This window comes from Gopherus evgoodei, chromosome 11, assembly GCF_007399415.2.
Source record: "Gopherus evgoodei ecotype Sinaloan lineage chromosome 11, rGopEvg1_v1.p, whole genome shotgun sequence".
Taxonomy (NCBI): Eukaryota; Metazoa; Chordata; order Testudines; family Testudinidae; genus Gopherus; species Gopherus evgoodei.
Genome location: NC_044332.1, coordinates 53,116,406 through 53,139,194, shown reverse-complemented (window position 1 = coordinate 53,139,194; position 22,789 = coordinate 53,116,406). Strand labels below are relative to the sequence as shown.

General features: G+C 39.4%; 2 protein-coding genes across 31 annotated transcripts in view; one reads left to right on the top strand and one right to left on the bottom strand.

Annotated features, from left to right (window-relative positions):
* The window catches only part of RIF1 (replication timing regulatory factor 1), a 56,240-nt gene extending 51,614 nt beyond the window's left edge, over nt 1-4,626 (top strand). For 2 of the 6 annotated variants that reach the window (XM_030579497.1, XM_030579496.1), the window contains exons 30-35: nt 119-268; nt 575-652; nt 742-857; nt 1,936-2,089; nt 2,819-2,927; nt 3,405-4,626. In XM_030579497.1, coding sequence (XP_030435357.1) covers nt 119-268; nt 575-652; nt 742-857; nt 1,936-2,089; nt 2,819-2,927; nt 3,405-3,625 — 828 coding nt within the window. In that variant the 3' untranslated portion in view covers nt 3,626-4,626. The remainder of the gene's footprint in view (nt 1-118; nt 269-574; nt 653-741; nt 858-1,935; nt 2,090-2,818; nt 2,928-3,404) is intronic. The other 4 variants (XM_030579502.1, XM_030579499.1, XM_030579500.1 and 1 more) reach the window with 3 other exon arrangements.
* Nucleotides 4,627-11,399: 6,773 nt separating this feature from the next.
* The window catches only part of NEB (nebulin), a 194,936-nt gene continuing 183,546 nt past the window's right edge, over nt 11,400-22,789 (bottom strand). For 10 of the 25 annotated variants that reach the window (XM_030579866.1, XM_030579869.1, XM_030579870.1 and 7 more), the window contains 12 exons: nt 22,386-22,478; nt 21,822-21,914; nt 21,243-21,335; nt 19,907-19,999; nt 19,542-19,634; nt 19,179-19,271; nt 18,062-18,169; nt 17,560-17,743; nt 16,077-16,169; nt 14,568-14,717; nt 13,319-13,428; nt 11,400-12,332 (listed from right to left, as the gene is read on the bottom strand). In XM_030579866.1, the coding sequence (XP_030435726.1) occupies nt 12,159-12,332; nt 13,319-13,428; nt 14,568-14,717; nt 16,077-16,169; nt 17,560-17,743; nt 18,062-18,169; nt 19,179-19,271; nt 19,542-19,634; nt 19,907-19,999; nt 21,243-21,335; nt 21,822-21,914; nt 22,386-22,478 (1,377 nt within the window). In that variant the 3' untranslated portion in view covers nt 11,400-12,158. The remainder of the gene's footprint in view (nt 12,333-13,318; nt 13,429-14,567; nt 14,718-16,076; nt 16,170-17,559; nt 17,744-18,061; nt 18,170-19,178; nt 19,272-19,541; nt 19,635-19,906; nt 20,000-21,242; nt 21,336-21,821; nt 21,915-22,385; nt 22,479-22,789) is intronic. The other 15 variants (XM_030579871.1, XM_030579877.1, XM_030579885.1 and 12 more) reach the window with 10 other exon arrangements.

The following is a 22,789-nucleotide window of genomic DNA, read 5'->3' as shown; positions in this document are numbered from 1 at the left end:
AACAGTTTGAAGCCTCAGACTTTAGATCTATCTGGTATGAAATGAATTTGACAGTATAGTTGTAACAATACAAATTCTGTTAGTTTGGTTATAAAAATCACTTAATCTCTAAAAACAGATTCGTCGAGTCTCTTTTGCAAATCCAATTTACCAAGAAGGATTGGCAGATGACATTGATAGGAGAAGTCCTATTGTTAGGTCTCATTCTTCTTCGAATAGCTCACCATCTTTGCGAAGTTTTAAAACTTCATCTAATACCCAAGCCAAGGTAAACTGTGATTGTTTTAAGTTTTCTTCAGAATAGTTCTTTCTAGATATTAATACAACTGTATAGCATAACCTTTAACTATGCCTTTCTTATCAGAGCTAGTCTTACTCCAGTGTAAACTTGTGTTTAAGGGTAAACAGTTCCAAGAATGGCCAATATAGACAACAGGCTTTAGAATTAGTAAATGAAAGAAATACTTTTGTAATCTGGTTGATTCTAGTTTCACTTGTTAAATGAACTAAAATCCTATGACTATTTTTAAATATCTACGATCCTGAGAGATCTTTTTTCCTCTTTTCTATCCAGCATATTACCACTCCAACCAAAGGACTTCTGTCCCCAGGATCTCGTAACGCTAAATTTAAGAGCTCAAAGAAGTGTTTAGTAAGAAGTGCTTCAGTTCATGTATCTCTTCTCTATTTTCTCCTGTATTCAGTTGTGTGATACTTAATAATTTTTCTATACTATTCAAGATCACTGAAATGGCCAAGGAGTCTCTGCCGTGTCCTACAGAGAGTGTGTACCCTGCATTGGTGGGTTGTAAAGCTCCAGTTGACATAATTTTACCTCAGATTACATCAAACATTTGGTAAGTGGTTATTCCTTTCAAGACTTAAACTCTTAATACACTTTCATGAATTTTATAAACTTTTCTGTTAGGATGTATTGGTCTCTAATTCTAGCATCCATTGGAGACACTTTCTGCAACAACAACAAAAAAAAAAAAGTAAAAGGAAGTTGTACTGTCAAACTTAGTCTCCTTTTAGCATCTAGCAGAAGTACTTAAGTCTTTTATTCTTGTCCTAAGAATACAAAAAGGCCTTGGCAAATTCTTTCAAGAATGCACAAGGGCATCCCCAGTTGTAAAAGCAGCAATGAGGGCGCTATTGTGGTTAATCTGCTAGTGTTTTTACCATTGCATTATCTGCCTGTTCTCAGATACGGAAGATGCATGAACTTGGGTTTTTTTCCAGCCTATTATTATAATATATTTATTTCATATATTTTTAGTGTTCTAGAACAAGAGTGTGTTCCATGGTTTCTGTTAAACAAGATTTTATTACAATGCTTATGATTCTACAGTATTTGTAACCTTTTTTACCTTTTGCGCACTCGCATGTGCTCTCTCTCTCTCGATAGAGTATTCTTAATGTCAGCCCTTTCAACAGAGCCGATTATAATATGCTTGATAATGCCCACCTGACCTATCTGTATATTTTATTAAAAATTGTCAAATGCTTTGTACAGAGAGCATTATTTCAGATTTACGAAAACTTGGATGAGTGTTCCCAGCGCTTTACTAGGCTCAACTAACTTGGCTTTTTTTTGTGTTTTGAATCTGAAAACATACACCAAAAGACAAGTTTTCTGGAGTTACCTCTGTTCAGAATGACCTGGTTTTACTCCTTTTTTCCATTCATGTTACTTAATTAGATTCATTTTATGGATCATTCAATAAACTGCGGAGAATAAAATTTTTCTTTTCTGCAGAAAGACGTCATCTGCTTTGACTATTTTCTCCTTCTTTTATATGAATAGAGTGTGCATTCCAGCAAATTTCTTGCCTCTCTTCCTCCTCATCTCAGCTGCTGAAGGAAACATGATCCTACCAACACCTTTTTCATGTCTTAGTAAGAATAAATATACAGAATTCCTTTTTTCCCTAGGGCAAGAGGTTTGGGGCAGCTCATTCGAGCAAAGAATATTAAGACAGTGGGTGATCTGAGTACTCTGACAGCAGCTGAAATCAAAACTCTTCCTATCCGTTCTCCTAAAGTTTCCAATGTTAAAAAGGCTCTTAGAGGATATCATGAGCAACAGGTAAAGCTATTTTAAGTACTATAATGAAATAGTATCATAAAGTCCTGCATTGCTAACTTTCTTCACAGGAGATTTGCACTTTTTTAAAAATATAAGCCTTTTTCTGAAAAAAGGCTAAAATACAATATTAAAGCCAATGTGAAACTTAATTTTAAATTTTCAAGCTTAGTAACAGTGCAACAACATTGCTAGTCTACAATTGTCAAGCCTTGCATCTCACTCATTTTTTTGTTTGGTGGTGGTAATATTTCATTATGACAAAAGTATACTTTTTTCCTTCACCAAGAAGCCTGAAAGTTCACATGGTGAGAAGGATTTCTGAATGTCGATAAAATGAGGTGTCTTAAAATTTGAAACACAACTAGTTTCTGAGCACAGTGTTGGCAGTGACGGGTTGGATTAAAAAAGTAACTTGTGATGCCAATAATCTGGGAGTTCCCAATCTTATGCTTTAATATTGACTTAAAGTACAATTTTAACACTTGTCTATCGAAGCAATATTCAAGTATGGTGGAAACCAACTTAGTATAGAGTTTGCATGCTGCCAATATTACACAGGTAATGACTACAGTAATATGTGGTTAAACAGCAGTTGTTTAAAAATTGTGAAATTAAAATTACATTTTTAAAATTTATGGTAAGTGCTTTCTACCATGTAATTTCAGACTACCTCCTTTTTGGGGAAAAATCTTTTCTTTTTTCTGATCTTTTTCCTAATAAAATCTGTAGGTCAAGGCTCGTGGATTTGATGAAATTGCAGTCCTTGAAGACAGAGAGAAGACAGAAAATCTCATATACGAGAAACCTTTTTCCACAGATGAAGAAAGACTTGCAACTGGTAAACATTGCATTATCTTGTTTGATTTCACATTTGTGTTTTGTCACTTGCTTTCCTTTCCTTGTCATAATATAAGTGTAACTTGTAGCTTGCTTAGTTTGAGTAGGGTGACAATTTCAGTTAATACTCTTTTGTGATGGTAGCTTCCTAAAACTGCTGTGTAATTGAATTGCACTGGTTTTGGAAGGTGATCTCCTTTATCAGTACTTTGCTGCATGTCATTGATACTAGTTGGAACACGACTAGAAAACTTCTATAATAAACGTGCGAACGAATTCATATCAAAGTGGAATGTTCTTAAATTTTCCGTATTCAGCAGCTGAGTTATATTGGGGCCATAAATACGATGTAGACAACTTAAACACATTTTTTTCATAGCAGAAGCTCAGAACATTTCCATACTGATAAATTTCACTCAAGTTAAAAGTAAGATACATTTACAACACTGTATATTAATCATGGTTGTTTCTATTTTAGATTTGAGTGAAACAGTTGCCTTGAGCACAGATGGACAGCCCACAACAGATCTCTTGAGCCAAGTCAGTGCCCTTGCTGCTCAGCTAACCTCTGAAGATCTCCACAGTTATTCAGGGAGCCAACTTTTTGAAATGCAAGAGAAACTTGGTAGCATGACAAACTGTATTATGAGAAATCTGCAGTCCCGTTGGAAGTCACCACCCCATGAAAGCTTTGTTTAGTCATTTGTACTTGAAACGTTTTTCAAGCAGGAGGTTTTGATTTACAGCAGTTTTTGAAAGCCAGTTTATTTTTGACTGATAATATGAATTATTCCATAAAAAACTGAACGTTCATGCAATGGCAAACTTTTTAACACAGAGGGAGACAGTGTATCATGGTGTATTGCTTAATTTTTTTTAATTTGTGGGATCATTTCCATGCTAAAAGTATTTCTTTTATAGCTGTTCATAATCTTGCAAGTAATTTAAAAGTAAACTTGTTAAGATATGCAGTAACAAAGACTGTGAAACCTAAATACTATCTTAAATATTTTTCAAATGTAAAGTGTTTTTATTCCTATGAAGCCTTATTAAATGTAAAAGGTTATATATCTCAAATTAATTGAAACCAGAAAGTGTTGCTCAGTTTTACCTAATGCTCCTGTGATTTTTCTTTTAAATTGCTGATATTTTGAGAGGGATTCCTTCTCGTTTAGACCCTATTACATATAGAGATGTGCTATGCTTGACTAATTCCTTATAGTAGTATCTTTCACATCTCAGTTATCAAGCACCTGAGTTAGTCTGTTTTTGCATGCATTTTTATAGACCTCAAAAGGCAAAGCTGATGATAGAATTGGCTTATGAGGTCATAAGGGTTTGCTGCAGAATTTCTCAGGCTCCTTCCATGTGCCCTTACAATTTTATGTGCAGCAGTGTTATGTCCCACTGGGAAAATCTTAACACAGAAGTAGATTTGATATGCAAAATTTTGTATATTCTGTATAGACTTATGGTTGCAGATGTTGGTTATAATTTATGATTTTGAATTTTGAATGCATGGAATGCACTGCTGCTTCTCAAAGACTTTGTTTACTGAGAGTTCTTGGATTTTACTTTGGAAATATAATTTGTATATAATGTACTGTAGCTTCTGGAATGGACAGTCACATAATGTGATTACTGCAGCTGTTTTTAGGACTTCTGTATGTAAAAATAAAACACTGAATAGTTCTCTAACAGTTAATGCAGTCTTCCTTGTGAATAGAAATTCATATTTCATGTTTTTAGGGTATGCTGAACAAGAAGTATTATGCACGTGAAACTTGTCTGAAGATATGTTTCAGGCAGTGGTCAGAACTCTCCTGGCAAATGGTGTCTGAAGGGTCTCCTCAGCCTTTTTTTAATAGTGCTTATTATGATAGTGATTTTTACAGCTCCTGCCTTTGCATCTGCCTAAGCAGTGGTTCCCAAACGGAAGTTTGCAAAATGTTACAGGGGTTCTCAGGGAAAAAATTCCCTAATGGCAGACAGAGCTGTCCCTAGGGACCCTGGGCAGCACAGGGCCAGCAGTACAGAGCCCCTGGACTTCCAAGAGCTAAGCAGATCAAAGCAAGCATATCTGTCACTGAGATTAAAACTTCAAGACTCCTTATAAGTAATGGAAAGGGAGGTGGATATTTGTTGCTGTTTTTAAAATTAAATAGGCAGCTAGTATTGTGTTTTAAAATTATTATGAAGAACAAGTTTGGTTTTAACATGCATTGTTTGCCTGGACTGCTGAAGACCTGAAAGCTTGTGTAGGAGGAACTCTTTTGAGTTGTCTTCTTAAATACCTTCATGCTATTTCACATCTAATACTCCTTGAGGAACTATAGGAGCCTTGTCTTATAACAGGCTTATTCAAAGTGATGCAAGGTACGAAAGTGAGATCTTGGAAGAGTGTTGCCATTTTCATAATGTAATAAAAATACTGTAATGATAAATTTTATATTTCTGAGATCACTGTTTTTATAATTTATACTCAGATAAAGGAGAAAATCCCTGGAAATATTCATTTTTAGGAGGGGGTTTGTGAGACTTGACATTTTACTGAATGGTTCACAAACTTTAACAAGCTGTGAACCCCTCTGTGCCTAAGGGACTTCTTTGTCAAACGTTGGGCTAGTAGTGAGCATTGATCTCCCTCACAGCCCCTCCTCCTTCACCGGGGGCCCGTTTTTTATCTATTGGAACCTCTCAGAGCCTCAGCTGTGTAGTGCCTCTATGCTGGCTCCTCATAAATAGAAAAATGGAGGCTACTCTCAAAAAAATCTTTAAGGCCTCCTTAGCAGCTATGTGCTTTGTGAGGGCATCTCCTGGCTAGAAGATCAGAGCCCTCAAAGGTTAGAGACCACCCTGACTTCGGCTCTATGTTAAAGAAAGTTCCCCTGGCAACTGTTTAGTTGCTGAGGTCTTAGAGGGTGAGATGAGTTGCTCTGCTAAAACCATGGCCTCCAGCTCAGTGACCTATGGCTCCACCCATGGAAAGTGGATAACCACTCAAAGCAGGTGCCATGTTCTGCCAAATTCACGGGAGACCTGCGTTTCAGAGCAAAGCTAGACAAGGTACTGGCGGACAGTGCCACAAAATCTAACAGTCACTTCCAACACCCCACCATACCTTACAAGAGAATAAGAGAACAAGAGACCAGCCTTCCGACAAATGTGTTCCTTTCAGCCTTCATCGTTGCAAGAATATCAGCAGGTTCTCCGAAGGGAAGCTGTGGAACCGTAGCCTGGGAGGAAATCCCCAAGGAAACATTGTAGCTCCCAAAGCCTTTTCATGACAGGCTGCATAAGTCTCTGCCCAGAGCTGGAGCTTGGGGGCAGAATTTCCCATTTCCTGTAAGAATGGATTGCTTTGTCCACGGCATAGGCATCGACTCTATGGGTGATACAGTGCTCAAGCAACCACGGTGTGGGGGGCAATAGTGGGTGCTCAGCACCTGTGAGCCAGCGCTTGAGGGTATGGCTACACTTGACATTTCAAAGCGCTGCGCGGCAGCGCTGCGAAGTGTGGTCGCAGCACCAGCGCTGGGGGAGAGCTCTCCCAGCGCTGCACATAAACCACATCCCTTACGGGTGTAGCTTGCAGCGCTGGGAGCCGCGCTCCCAGCGCTGCAGCACTGATTACACTGAGGCTTTACAGCGCTGTAGCTTGTAGCGCTCGGGGGAGGGGTGTTTTTACACACCCCTGAGCGCGAAAGTTGCAGCGCTGTAAAGCGCCAGTATAGCCATGGCTTTAGTGTAGAATGTGATGAGTTCTATGTTGCTAACAGCTTCTGCTCTTGGGGCAGGGGGTTTGTTTATAAACAGAAGGAGGGTGATTAAGATAACAAGTCTTGTCATTAAATTAAGGCTCTATAGATGATCCTGAAAGCATTCCCAGGTACTGCAGTTAAAAGGAAACGAAGGATAGGAATAAATGGTCCATTTTCAGAATGGTGAGAAGTAAATAGTGGTGTCCCCCAAGGGACTTGTACTGGTCTGGGATCAGTGCTGATCAACATTAATAAATGATCTGCAAAAAGGAGTAAATAGCGAGGTGGCAAAGTTTTGCAGATGATACAAAATTACAGTTAAGTAAGTCCAAAACAGACTACAAAGAATTACAAAGGGATCTTGCGAAACTGGGTCACTTGACAACAAAATGGCAATTAAATTCAGTGTTAAATGCAAAGTAATACACATGACAAAATATAATCCCAATTATACATACAAAACAATGGTGCCTAAATTAGCTGTTACCCCTCAAGAAAGATACCTTGGAGTCGTTTGCAGTACTCTGGAAGCACTATGTTTCTAGAGTACTGCACATTCATAAGAATCCTTTCACTGTGCCTGTACCATCCTGAACTCATTCTCCAGCTTCAGAAGACTTAAAAATGATCTCCAGTCATCAATGGGACAAACGTAACTGAATAATGTAACTGTCCTTAATGTGCATCAAAACAATATTAGGGAACCTAGATGTAGATAAGATTGCTGACAGTTTCATCCAGAAAGCTACAGAGAGACATAATGTCTTGAAACTGGGATGTTAGTGAAGACAGCTTGTGATTGCAATGATTTTAATATACTGTAATTCATGATAATGTAATTATGTAGTTCATAACTGAATCATTATTAAAATAGTAAAGTTACCAATGATAGACACCTTCAATAACTAGAATATGAAAAGTGTATAAGTATTCTGAAAATAGCCTCTCCCCAAAACTGGCAGAGTGGCACACCCCTCTTCAAAAGCACCCACTGGCAAAAACAAAAGTCAGCGCCTCTGGTCCACAGACCAGGGGGTCAGTGAGATAATGAACTAGGGATCCTCCATCAAGTTAGACACCAGTCTATCATTTTTCATCTAGTTCCCTGCCTTGAACAACCCCATAAAATATGCTCTAATACAAAATGAGATTTTCACCCCTTGGATAGAGGAGTAAGAGATCATTCACTTGGAGTAGACCCAGAACTCTGAGAATCTTTCATCTATCTTCTTCATTCAAGTGGAATCTAAGCCATTCTAGCTTTCAGGTGGCTTAACAAGTGGATGAAGAAAACAAAGTTCTGGATGAAGTCCTAATTTCTATGGTGTCATCCCTGTTCCAGGGTGATTTTTTTTTTTTTTTTAACTTCAGTGGATCTGGCAGAGGCACACCTCCATGTCCCAATCACACTGCAGGATCCTGTGGTTTTGCCTGTGGCAGGCAGCATTAGTAGTATCAGATGCTCCCATTCAGCTTGCCATTGGCTCTCCTTAGGTCTTTAAAAAGATGGTGGTGGAAATCATAGTCAGACTCAGGTCACAGGGAAACCATCTGCACCACTTCCTGGATGACATCTCAATGAGCTTGAATTTCCTTCAGACCCATGGCTTGGTCATCAGTATCGAGAAAAGCTCCTTGGTTCCATCCACCCAACTAACTCACATCAGAGTGCCCACAGACAGCTAAATAGCAAGGACAAATCCATCTCTAGAGAGGCTCCAGAAGATTCAAGACCTCGCATTGTTTTGGAACTGCAAGACACTATTGCTCTGAGCCTTCAACTGCTAGACCTTCTCATATCAAGCATAGGAATTACTCAGTGGGTGCAGTCACACATCAAGGACCTTCCAGGCTTCATCTTAAAGGTATGAGACCATTTCCTGGAGTGCGTGAAAGGTCAAGTGAGAGTTCCAGTGCAGGTCAACTCCTTAAAATGGTGGTTTGCTCAGGGCAATTGTCTGCAAGGGTGAATCCATGTGCCTTCCACATCCCTTGAGCCTCACAACTGATATTAGCCTGAAGCATTGGGGAGCACACCTGGGGTCTCAAACAGCTCAAGGCATCTGGAACATGGAGGAAAGGACTCATAGCATAAACCTTGTAGAGTGGTCAAGCTAGCACTATGAAGGTTCTAGGCCAGCCTAGAAGGGAACCACATCCTGATCAGACAACAGGACCATGGTTGCATATGTGAACAACCAGGAGAGAACAAGAAGCCCAGCATTATGTGCCAAAGCAATGGAAATCATGCAGTGCAGTGAGCATTCTTTCCTGTCCCATAGGAAAGTTCACATAAAGGGAAACCTGAACCAGAAGGCAGACTGGCTTAGCATGTGCAAGGTGAACATCTCTAAGTTGTGTTTGAATCAGAAAGTTATCAAGTTAATTGTCAAGTTGTTTGGCCTGCCCTCAAATGACCTATTTGCAGAGCACATAAACACAGAGATGAAAGTACTTAACCGCAGATGCATTCAGATAGATATCTTATCTCACAGATGGACGCAGGACCTCCCGTACGCAGTTCCACCCCCATCATTATTAGGGAAGGTGGTTCAGAAAATAAAATAACACCTGACAGTAATATTGGTAATCCTGCAGTAGTCGAGGAGACCCTGGTTTTGGACCTAGTAGAGCTGAAATTAGGACCCCCAACTAGCAGCTCCCAAAGAAGAAGGATATCTCACCAGGTCCTCTGCTTCAGGTAGACCCAAACAGGCATCATCTAACAGCTTGGCTACTGAAAGAGAAACACTAGTATCATTAGGTCTGTCCTTCAAAGTCATGAGAATATTTTTTTCTTTTAAGAGTATCAGCCTTGAAAGCATATTCGTGTCTGGACAAAATTTTGTGACCTTGTGCCAGAAACACATAGCTAGAATTCCTGGGTTTCTAGGATTTGCTATCTTAATTTTCTGCCGTAAGTCTGACAAAGGGCCCAACCCAGTGCCATTGCACGGCAGGTGTCTGCCCTGAGCAGTGTGACATTTGCAGGATTCTGATGCTGTCTGGTAGAGAACCCCCCCCCAGGTAGATTCCTTAGGGCAGTTCAGTTAGCCAAGTGAGCAACTAGACCTCTTTATCCCAAGTGGGACTTGCCATTTGTACTGAGAGCCCTGATAACACCCCTGTGAACCACTGGTGTCTGTGTCACCATTTTATTTGTCAATGAAAACTTGCTTTCTGATAGCCATCATGTCTGCCAGGCAAATGTCAGAGCTCATGGTGCTTTTTATGCAGAAACTTTACTGCATGGTATGTGAGGTCAGGGTGGAGCTCAGAACTCTGGGATCATTTATCCTACAGGTGAACTCTTCTTTCCATGCTTCCCAAAAGGGGGTTCTACCTTCATTCTATCTAAGGACACAGTACCCCACCAAGAAGTGGCACACAGTAAATGTCAGAAGTACTCTGAAAATGTACCTCAAAATTAGAGTCCATGAGGAGAGCAGGGATTCTGTTGTATCCTTCCATTCAAAATGGCACGGACTCATTGCTTCCAAGTCCTCTGTTGCAAGTAATTTAGATCATACATTGTGGAAGTGTTGAAGGTTTCTGAAGATTCCAGTTCCAGAAGGGATCAGGGCACACACTCTGGAGACTTCGTGAACAGAAGCAGCAAATACATCCACAGCAGACACTTGTTTGTGAAGCACTACAAGGTGGACTTCCCATCCTCTGCAGAGGCATCCTTTGGCTGGAAAATGCTGCAGGTGGTGGCTGTAAATGATTTGTGCCCTCCGAGCAGATAATACAGATGGGGAAGGATACCATTTTTCCTTGGACTTTTTCTAAACCCTCCCTACATCTGTTCAGTGCTCGCTACTTCACAGACTTCAAGAACTGTGGAAGACACAGAGCTGCAGAATGGAAAATTTCTTGCCAATAATTGTCTTTCTGCTAGCAGCATCTCCCACAATTCTGCCCAGATATTAAGTGGAAACATTACCATACGACTGTTGATCCAATGTACATAGTAATTTTGTTATTGCTGGAATATTTGTTAGTTATGCAAGTTTTACAGCTTGAAAATAACTCATCTTGGAGTGAGTGGAGGGAGCGATGGCCAGACCATGCAGCTCCAAAACTCTAATCTGCCTCTGTGAGCTGCAGCAAGAGAACAGTTCAGACATCAATAACTGTGAGACAATTAACAAAGGAAATTATTGGTAAGAAAGCTCTGTTCTCCAGGACCATGATGACCTAGTGTGGCAACGGCAAACCACTGGTCCCCAGAACATGAGTAAGTTTGTGCTGAAAATACACAGGTAACATCATAGCCAAAGGAGAGGCTTCAGTCTTCTAGAGATATTAGTCAGGCTGCTAGGACCACTTTGCTGTATAATTTAACCTGCTGATAAATTTCTATGGTGTCATAGACGTTTTCATATTGGATCATTAGACCACTGGTACCTGTACTACAGTATTCTGTCTGATGGGCCAGGACTAGATCGGGGGAAGTTAATTTAATTTGCCCATAATTTCTTCCCAAACCCATCAGTTAGAGCTTAGCTAATGCCCTGAAGCATTTTGTGTGTTTCATATGCCTTTATATAAACTTGTTGGTTTAAAAAAAATCGTACTAATGTAACTGAAGTTCTCGTTATCCACATGAATGCGTCCATTTCTTTTCTGAATTCTGTTTAAAATAACTATATCTTGTAACAGTGGAATAAAGATCTCTGAATATGTATAACAAGGATTTTCAGACAAGATTGTTGTGTAGCAAGATTGTTTAATATGCAGATTGTTTCACTGCTCTTGACCCAAAGTTAATACATCAATCATACTGCAGAGATGTGAACTTAGAAAGCTGTTTCCCTGTAAATTAGTGACTACTGACACCACCACAATCGGATGAAAAAAACATGCATCAGCGCTCAGCAAGCAGAAGAGAGGAGAGGCTTTTACCAGGTTTTACGTTTGGCTGGTTTGAGATTTTAGGTTTACATGGTGCTTATTGAGAACAAATATATTCAAAACATTTTTAGAACATCATATTAAAATCTTAGGGTGAATGATAGGAAAACCAATAAAACCAAAGTTGCATACTTTTTAAAAATTATATTTGAATACTGTGAAATTCAACTAGATTCCAAACCAAAAGGTACTCAGAACCCTTGGTGTCAAAATGTTGCTTGCATAAAAATAACTCGGGGAACATGGCATTGTAATAGGTTTTGATGAGCAAGTCCAGTTCTAAAATGATAGTTTGGAAGAACACACTGCTCTAGGGACTACTAGTGTGTTAGCAGACCATTCTCCTCAGAAATGAATTGTAAGTGGTGGTTTTTTAAAAACATCTTGTTCTATTTTTTTTTTCAGAATGACAATTCATGAGACACCATCACTTGGGGAAAACAATAAGCACTTTAGAAAGGGGTTTAATTTATAGGGGCCAGTCTGATTGGGGTTTAAAAGTGCCTATGTGTTTTGACCACGTCAATATGCTTCATGGAAGACCTAACTTTCATTTAGACAGCTTCTACATAGTTGGCTGGAAGCATGCCAGTCTTGCCGGTCCTCTGTACAGTCCCATACATCCAGCCTTCATCAATAGCTTGGACATTTACAATTGCATCTCCATCTTTGAAGGAAACTTCATCAGCATCAGCTGCCATGTAGTCATACATGGCACGGTAGGTCTTCTATTAAAAAAAAAAGTCATACTACAAGGTTAAAAAAAGCCATAAGTTGCCACACTTTGTTCAACAGGTTATAAGGCAGCAGTGTACCACCCAAGGATGTAACTTCATACGCTGTTTGTACATATTTAGCCTGATTCCCTGCTCCCCCCATAAATAAACTCTAGTTTACAGAGTAAGTTCAGCTCCAGTTCCCAGCCATGTATTCCATGCCTGCACAACGTGGGGTGGGAGAAGAGGTTAGTTGGAGGTCACACAGCACAGTCTGTAATGTCTACTTTAGGAAGGAGGCTGGGACCTAAAAAAGAGATGAACTTCTTAGTGTATCATTTGGGCAACTCTGAATGGCAGACTTGTATGGAGCTCTAGCCACCAATTTTAAGCCACACTCCCCTTGCGGAACTCTTGCTGAGAGCAGCCCTGTACACAGCTTGCATCCCCCTGGAATGGTCCCCTGAGGTAGAGCTAGAACTTGTAATTTAACTTGCACAGCCTCAGCTAATGGTAATAAATGTGGTCCCTGGCTTTAGGTTTAAAAAGCAGCCCCTAGAGAGTGAGAAGACTACGATGTAATTTTCAGGTCTGGGCTGGGGCTCATGCCATTCTTGCTAATGTAAGATGCATCATTTTGCCCAGACCTTCCATCAGTGTGGCATGGTGGCACATCTGCTACTGAATCAGTTTCTGCATATGGTGTGCCTTAGTGCTCATCAATGGTTGAGGGACCTTCAGTGTTGTGATATCTGACCAAGCTATTAAACTTGGAGAAGCCAAGCCTGTTATCTAAATCACAGGAGATTTCAGATGCTGCCGTCAATAGAAGGCCTCAGGTGCATAAATGGCACTAGCTCTAAACTGAGCCCGTTTATGACCACCATGGGGAAAAGGTGAAAGTGACTAAAGAAAATCACATAACCATTCATTTTACTGTAGCTAGTAAAACAACTTGGGACTGACAGTCCACAAACAATGTAATCAATTTTACTTACACCCGTGGTAGATGGGTGAGAGGGAACGGAAGACACTGTTGTCAGCTGGGTGGCAACAGAAGATGATCTTTGTTGTGGCAGTTCTATAGTTTTAGCTTGTTTGTAAGCCACTGGAAAATAAAAGGTTGTTTAAATGGTAAATGAGTTGGAGGATTATTTTTCTCTTTCTTCCTCCCCCATTCTCAAGGTTTTTCCAGAGCTGAGAACTTCGCATACAAATAGTATTTTTAACATGAATAAAGATACTTTGTCAAATCATCAGTTTAGTTTCATTTAAACCAATGCCAGTGTACATCAGCTGATGGCTCAGCCACTGTCTCAAGATTGTGTAGCTATGTTTTTGTCATGGCTAAAATGTATTGTTAGGGTTTTTTTCAATCAAACCTTTCATCTGAGTATCCTGAATGGCGTTCAGAGGGCCATAATATCTAGCCCCTCCCCCCAGCTTATGATGTTCAAAGATTGGACAAGTTGTTTCATGTGTCTGGGCCATATGTCACACAGTCTGTTGTATAGCTGGGACTAGAACCCAGGAGTCCTGACTTTAGTACAATTGCTTTAACCACCTTTGAAGTACTGCAGTGACACACTATAATACCTGAGGTTTCAAAGCTGAGGGATGTGAGCCAAAAGTTCCCCAGTAGGAGTTCAATGTCTCTTCTCACTCATACAATCCCACCCCTTTTCCCCAGCCATCCCCTTCCTACAAAATTCTGGAAGAGAACCCCTAAGCCCAAAATTGGAGTGAGAGAGACTTTCTCCATCATTGACCCCCATAGTGTAAGCTGTGTGTCAGCTTCTCCCTCCCACAGTCCATTCAGCCAACGTGTGCCACCTCCTCCCCTGCTGCTTCCTGGACAGCAAGAGAGTGAGACATGACATGTGAAAAGTACAGGCTTAGGGAGAAAGGGTTCCTGGTATAGGTGAGTTAGTCATCAGGACGCGCATCCCAGTATAGTCCAACTACGTCTTCCTTTCTCCAGGCAAGGCCCCTGTCATCCTACTTTGGTGCTTCTTTAGCCATTAAGAACTGGCCTGTCCCTATGTTGTTAAATACATCAGAATTAGGTAATGTCCTAATGGTTAACACCATCCATAGCTTTATTGACATTTACTTGCAGGTTAGATGAAGCACTAATGAGAATGAGGTAGGGAGCTGTCTTATCAAATGCAAAGGAGACGTGCGCCTGGGCTACCCAAGTCTTTTTTTTTTATCCTGAGATCTTCCAAAATTTTGTTCCCTTCCTACCTGTTGTAGTTGTGGTAAAGAGGCCTCCATTGCTGTAATAAGACAGGTGGTGATCAGCGCCTTCTGAATGCTCAGATTTCTCATCCCCGGCACTGAGGCTTAATGCACTGGCAGAGCGAGATTGCTCCCGGCTGCGGCGCTGGGCTTGGACTGGAGGAGAACAAGCAGAAACCAGATTGAGTGCCTGGACCTATTTACCTCCGTGGTGCTCTGTTACTAAAGGCCCTATTTTACTCTACCAGTGCATTGCTATTGACATCCGTGCAGTTATACTGGTGTACAGTAAGCTGGAGAGAATCTGGCATGATAGATATAAGCAGCTAAGCAAAAGTTACTTACATTGTAAATATTACTGCTGCTTAGAAAGCTAATGAAGAAACCACAGACGTAGGAACTCCCACCTACACATAAAGCTGCAGTGCTACTGAAGGGGCACTGAGGACTTCATGATAGAATTGTAACCTAATACGCACAATTGTGAAGTTCCTATTTTTTTTATTTTAATACAAAGAGCAATATTTTTATTCTGTTTATTTTCCAACATTCTCTCCTGCTGCACCTATTTCTCCCTCTAGTTATAGGGCAGCTGCTCTACTTTTCTTCATGTTCCCTTTTCTGTATCTGGTTGGATTGTACCTACCTTGCCAATACTTAACTATCACTTTCTTTGGATAAGCAAAATGTGATATTTTAAAAGCACTTGGTCTCAGTTAAGTTATTAACATGATAAGTAAAAATTAGCAGAGCCATTTATAAACATGAATGAAATCTGAAGCTGAACACAACTCCCCTTTTGGTTGTCATTCTTACTAAAATGGAATTTTCCAAAACATGGAGGATGCAATATGTATTCATAAATCAATCTCCACCCCCCCATCCAAGTAACACAAAGCTGGTTCAAGGTTGCTGAACATGTTTCTTATTGGTGCTTGCCATACAGAGCTTTTCTCTAAAAATGAAAGAGAGTAAGAAAAAGAAGTCTGGCAGCTCTGCATCCATTTCATTTTAGATAAATAATGAAAGAAGCACATTTGATAAGCAAACTATAATACAGCGATGTAAGCCAGCAGTAGACAATCCAATGCAGCTGTGTTAAAAGCATATATATATATATATATATATATACACACACACTTGAGGTTGAATAATGTGTGTTTTTTGAAGATTAGCAATATCAAATATCCAGTTAACTATGCGTGCAACTAGATAAGTTTAAACTTATAGCCATGTGGGCTGGGATTTTCAAAGGCAAGTCCTGTTGTCTTTCAGTGGGCAGTTAGTCCCTAGGTGGGTTTGAAAATCCCAGCCATATTTAATAAAGTGCTTCCAGAAGTCCACATGAAAACCCATTCAGTTGTATTCCTTAACTTGCTGATGGAAATCAGTCTTCATTGGATAGTAGGTAGAGAGTTGACCTGTCTCTAAAAACATACATTTCAAGTATCTACACATTTGACCACACACTGTTGAATAGAACATCTGGTCAATGGCAGCTATTGTGGGACACACCAGAAATCATGTGTAAGCTTCTAGACTGAATGTTGTCTTCTGCTGGGTCATAGTCAAAGACTGATCCAGGATTAGTGCGCCACACTCGAAGACCTGAAAGAGAAATGTACTGTTTTTATCAACTAGCCAAAAGTCCACTTACATCTTGAATAGCAAAAGGAACAGGAACAGACGAGGTTCCAATACGCAGTAATTTTGTGTCTCAGAGCTGAATATGTTTGAAGGCCATAAGAGAAGTTTGAAGAGAACTTAAAACCATACTTCTCAAATTATCCGACCAGATAATTGTGCAAGGCCCATTTCCTTATTCCTCTGTCAAGTGATGCCATTGTACAGTAACAAATTTGCCAACTGTGTCACAGGGATATGGCCATCTGTCCTCAGAAATAAATTAAAACTATTTTAAATCAATATGAATTATTATCTTTCTGTGTTAAATTTAGAAAGATCTGGCTGAAACAGTAGGTTTCTAGATTGCACAATGTGTAGCTAATACTGCTCATTGAAGAGAGCTTCGCAACATTTAATTTGCTGAAGGGTGACTAAAATAGCTCAAAGTAATAGAGACTGAATGAATCAAACTGATCTAACGTGATCCAACAGCTGGAAGTTAAAGCTAGACAAATTAAGACAAGACATAAGTAGTGTTCCCTCTAATTTTTTCTATCTATGTGCAGAATGAATTTATGTTCACCAATAATGTGTGGATGTATGCCACCAACATAAACAAAAAAAATTATTTTTTTTTGTAAAGTCACCATAGGAATAAATACTCCAGTCAGGCCAGGTTAGGCATTTTAGAATTCACTACTCAAAGAATTAAATTTAAGCATAAAAGAGAAATAAAATTATGAAATGCATAGACCAGTCAAAAAACTAAAGCAACAGCACTTTGTAAGAACAAAATTACAGTGCATATATGTGCATTGCAGGAAACACCAAGTAGTAACACTACCACGACAAGAACGTGTTGGGATGTGAGTGTGAGAGGACAGTGTGTGTGAGAGAGAGACACACACACAGACAGATTGTGAGAGTCTAGTGGCTGCTTGGGAAGTCTATGAGAGACCGTGTGCTATCTCTTTAAGGCGCTCACACCAGAAGGCTCAGACTGTGGCAGCTGAGTTCTCCTGCTCCTGAGCCCCCTTCCTGGCTCTGAGGAGAAGGGGTACATGGGCAAGGAGGAGGAGGACACCCTGACATAAGACTCCCCTCCCCCACAGAGGGTCCCAGGAGCAGCTGGCCAGGTAAATTGTATGTTTTTCCTCAAAGACTGTTCTACTAATTATTTTGGGGATGGCCCATGGCCTGTGTTATACAGGAGATCAGTCTAGATGATCACAACGATCCCTTTGGGTCTTGGAATCTGTGAAAAGTGCTTGGGATGGTAAATTTTCATGACCATTTTGCAAGGCTTGTTTGAGTTTTACATGGGGCAGAAGAAATGCTCTCAGTACTGCTATTCAGTTTGAGCACTGAATACCTGTGATTGTCTCTTGATCCTGGTCCACTCGTTTTCGCTCCATTTCTACAACCTTTCTTTGAATGCCCCTATAGTGAATATCACTGAAGTCCTGCATGTTCTTTTTCACACGCTCTGTAATGGGGTCAGTAACCACAGGCGTGAAGCTACCTTTGTGTTTTTCAAAATCTTCATGGTATTTCACCTACAATTAAAAAAAAAAAAAGACGTCCATTTCTCTGTAGAGTAGCTACTATTGGTATTTCTGCTTGCCCTGAATTAATAGCTAGTAAAGATGTGCATTGACATGTCTGACTTCTGAAAGCCAAGAGACAGGGAAATCCCAAATATGTATCCCTTGTGGATTCTATAAGGGATAAACTCATTTCGGCTTTTGCTATTTAAATATAGCAACCATAATCCCATAGACATTATCCATGATGTGACAACTCTGATTGCTCAAGAACTGAGTTAAATTTTGATTACGTCACTTGCCAACCTTCTAAAAAAAAGGAAGCCTTACTGTAGAGATGTGTCGCTGGGTTTCTCTCACACGCCTCATTTCGGGGGTATCCAATACATAGGCTGCTTTGCCTTGCACTTGTTTCCGGAAACTATCTGAATAGAGGATCTACCAAATGAGAAACAGGACGTGAATGTGGATCACTACATCTGCCTCTGAATTCTCAGAGACACTTTGCACAGGCGTGACGAGATCAGACAAAATGAATGAGAACATGCTGGCGAGAGCCTCTAGGCCACCACACTAGTTTAGTTATTGAGACACAGCTAGCACTGGCTTTTGAGAGGCATAGTATAAGAACATGCCTCAAACTTTCTTTTCACTAAGTACAAGATTTTTTATGCTGATCTCTAAAGTCTTGTAAAGGCAAAATAGTGGTGAAAGCCTGATTAATTCTGTTAGATGAGTATGTAAAAAATTGCTGCCTTGGTAAACAAAGGCCAGAGCCAAACTGTAGACAGTATTTTGGGCCATATTTTGTTCTCATTTATTGACATGCAACTCATTGACTTCATGGAGTTATCAGTGAGTAGTGGAGAAAATAATTAGGCCCAACTTATCCTTCTAATATTCAGTTACATTGTGGGGAGGGAGGGACATTAGGATCTCAACTACTGTGTTGATGAGGGCCATATAGGTTCAGTGAAACTATTTGCATGCATAAGCATTTGCCAGGAGAGGATATGACAAGTCTCTGCTGTCTTGAGAAACAGCTTATGGGGGCTGGGGGGTACTGCCTGTAGGAATGAATACATTTTATGTAGAATACAAGCTATCAAAAAATAGAAAATACCCATAATGCTGAAGAATGGCCATTATGCAGCTCATACCATATACACTCTTTAAATACAGAAGATATTACCAGGAATTTAGGTGGTTAAATTTGTTATTTGAAGTCAAATCGTTATTTAAAACAAGGAATCCGATGAAAATAGAGAGCCAGTTAAAACAAGGAATGCTCAGTTCCAGGAATTAGAGTTATATTTTAGTATCATAACTTCAAAACTAGGTAAGGGAGTTAATATTTATATGTTTTTAAGTTGAATGAGTAAAGGACTAAATGATTTATAATGTTAAAATGTTATTTTGTAGCTTATTTATTCGTCCTAGCAAATACCGAGCTAATGTTTTCTTGATTTCGTTTAGCTCTCTCCATCTCTGGAGTGATAGGTGTCGGAGTTCCTTTTCCCATGTGCTCTTTATACAATACCTATAGCACACAAAAAAAAGTGTCCAAAAGTCAAAGACTAGACAATTGTTGATGAATCATGGTGTAAATGGTGTTATTGTTTAATCATACTCATCACTGCAGGGATATCAGGAAGTAAAGCAGTTAAAAAGTTATCTGATTATGCAAAAAGTAAAACAATTATTTCAAAAGGAAAAAAAGGCAAGTTGAGAAAATTGGGGTAAAATTAGAAGCAGAAAAAGTTTTTGAAGCTTGTTATTTTTTTTAATATAAGGATGTTCCTTTCAATACCAAGCTAATGTTTTCTTGATTCCGTTTGACTCTCTCCATCTCTGGAGTTACAGGTGTCGGCGTTGCTTTCCCTACGTTTTCTTTGTACGCAACCTACAGGTTACAAAGAAGTATCCAAAAATCACAAAAAATGTACAAGTAACTTTTTTTAAACTATTACTTTTGTAATAGTAAAGTTTATTGTGTTAATAGGAAAAAAATCCCTCTGGAAAAAATATTTTAAAAGTTAATAAAATCAATGCTTGTCATTTTAAAAAGCCAATTCAAATTACATTTAAAAATATGGGGAGAAAAAAAACTAGTCAGATTAAAGGTATTTTTAAAAATGCACTGTCACATCACATTTTATTTTCTCAAGACAATACCGAGCTAATGTTTTCTTGATTGCGTTTGACTCTCTCCATCTCTGGAGTAACAGGTGTTGGGGTTGCTCGCCCCAAGTTTTCTTTGTATAATACCTACGGGATACAAAAGACGTATCCAGAAAAAACAAGTTACTTATCAAATTTAAAAAATCATGCCTTGTTATGGTACACAGCACTACATGAATGCCAAACATCTAAAGGGAAAAGGATGTGTAAGAGCAAGAAAAAAAAACTGGAAAAAAAGATTAAAAATGAAGTTTTCATATTAAAATAGAAGGGCTCTATCCAGCTGCAAATATTTATGGTACTGCAGGATGCACAAGCTCTGGGAAGTTGTCTGTGCTCTGGGCAGACCTAGTCAAGAAAGGGGTTGCTCCAGAAGACCTGAAAAATGAGTCCCTAACTCCCATGCACCACATCACTGCCTTTATGTACTATGCAAACCTTAAGATTAGGGTTGGAGTAGGAATTGCTGTAGGAGGGGCAGTTGGTAAAATGGTATTCAGTTCTCAGTCACCTGAACTGGTTGTAATCTGAATCCCAACCCAAATGAGACTCCATTGACTGAACCTTCCCACTGCCAGGGTATGATCACTGGGTATGGTTAGGGATTTCCCCAGTGAAGACATCCCTTCTTACTACTTTCTCCACTAAATCACCATTTGGAAAGGATTCTTCTCTCTCTGTCTCTGTCTTGACGCTGTCAGCCAGAGATGTTTATTTCTCTGGCTGATTGACACCAGTCAGCCAAATTAAAAACCAACTCCAGGGGCAGATGTTCTATAAATATCACTGCATCACTCCCAGGGCCCTGACTGCTGTATATGGCAATCTGAGACTTCATCCCTTAAAAGGGGCAGGTTGTTCAGTTGTGCAATTCCAGTTAAGGCAATGGAAACACTCCCACTGATTCTAATGGGAGATGGATCGTGGCCTAATGTTTAAGCCCATGTGGTTCTCAATGTTTCCTAGATACTGTCAACTACTTCCAACTCCCACAGAGGTCTAGAGTATGTCATCAGGTCAGTTCCTAACTGGATTCAATGGAATAATAGGGAGGAAGTGCTGCTGAGCTCGTATAGGCCAGCAGCCACAGAGACTGTTAATGTCTGGATAGAGCCCGACAGTCACAGAGCTGGGTTATAAAACAATCTTAAAATTCCAGGAGCAGACTGTTAACACTAAAGCTAGATTTATTTTTAGAAGCAAAAGAAATAATTATGCAAACAGAGCCACATCTAATGTTTTAAGCTAAAAAAGCCTTTCTGAAATACGTTAGTATTATTTTATTAAAAACTAGGAGCAAAGGGGAAAAAACTGTTTATTTTATAGGTACCGAGCTAATGTGTTCTTGATTGCGTTTGACTCTCTCCATCTCTGGAGTGACTGGTGTTGGGGTCGCTTTCCCCACGTGTTCTTTGTACAAAACCTATATGATACAAAGAAGTATCCAAAAATCACAAAAAGATAATGACAATAAAAACAAGAGCTTCTGAATTATCACATTTAGAAGGGTTACTTTTGGGGCCCATTCCTGTTTCCAGTAAGATCAATAAGTGCTTTGTGATTGATCTAACTGGCTGCAGGAATGGCTCCATTAAGGAATCAGCACTGCATGGAAGCAAAATAGCTTAGTAGAATAAGGAGTCTGGAAGGGTTAAACAAAACCAAAACCAAAACAACACTGTTTATTGAAAAAAGAAAGTCAAGTAAATTGTTGCTCTAATAAAATCCTAGTACCAAAGGATTAAAGATGAGAGTCTGTAGTTTATTTATAAGTGTAAAAGGTAGGAATTTTATGCCAAGAGGTGAATTCACATCCATTTTAAAGTTAGAAAGCATGGATTGTTAAAACCTCTAGTGTTAGGTTAAACAGGTCAGATCTTAAAATGAGTGTTTTTCCTGCTAAAAATACCGAGCTAATGGTTTCTTGATTGCGTTTGACTCTCTCCATCTCTGGAGTGACTGGTGTTGGGGTAGCTTTCCCTACATTTTCTTTGTACAACACCTGTGAGACATAAGAAAGCAGCCATAGAAAGCACCAATAAATAAAACTGTTGGTTTACAAGTTGGAACCCTAGGGCATGTTCTATCTTGTTGTAAGACTTCAGTGTTACATTTTTAAAAGAATGCATCTGGGGAAATACAGATCTAACATTGCTTTTTAACCACAAAACAATTCTTTGAACAAATATTGTGTTTTAACAAGACCACAAAAAAGCAGTAGTTGAGGCTGTTACGAAAATGGGTGATGGTAAAAAAAAAATTAACACAGAAGTTCAGAGAAAAGAAAGATTGAAAAGTGAAAAAGGGCACATGGTTAAAAGTTCTCAAGATTAGAAATGTGGCATTAAAAATGTTTTAAAAAGCAACAACATCAAAACAAAAATAGGTTAAAATAGTGGGAGGTCAGTGTCATTTGTTAAAAAAGTTCATTTTGAAACAGAGTTAAAGGGAACTTTTCGTTCATCAGAAATACCGAGCTAAAGTTTTCTTGATTGCGTTTGACCCTCTCAGTCTCTGGAGTGACAGGGATGGGGGTTCCAGTCCCCAAGTTCTCTTTATACAACACCTGTGTGGTAACGAAGCATCCAAAAAAAAAATCAGAAAAGCAACAATTAATAAAGAGCCACATTATGTCAGGTATTAAGTCTGGTTGGTCTGATTCTACTTTTCCATACTGGCTGAATGCCATGAAAGTTTTAGCTGTGCAAGGAGTATGGGTTCAAGACCAGATAATTCTAATGTCTTATTATGGATATGTATTGAATCCATCAGAGAATGGTTTTCTTGGCAAACATGGATCAAAAACTTAATCTAATTACATGAGAAAGTTTTATGACTACCTCTCACTCTATCCTATTGAAGAGTCGGACCCATGTT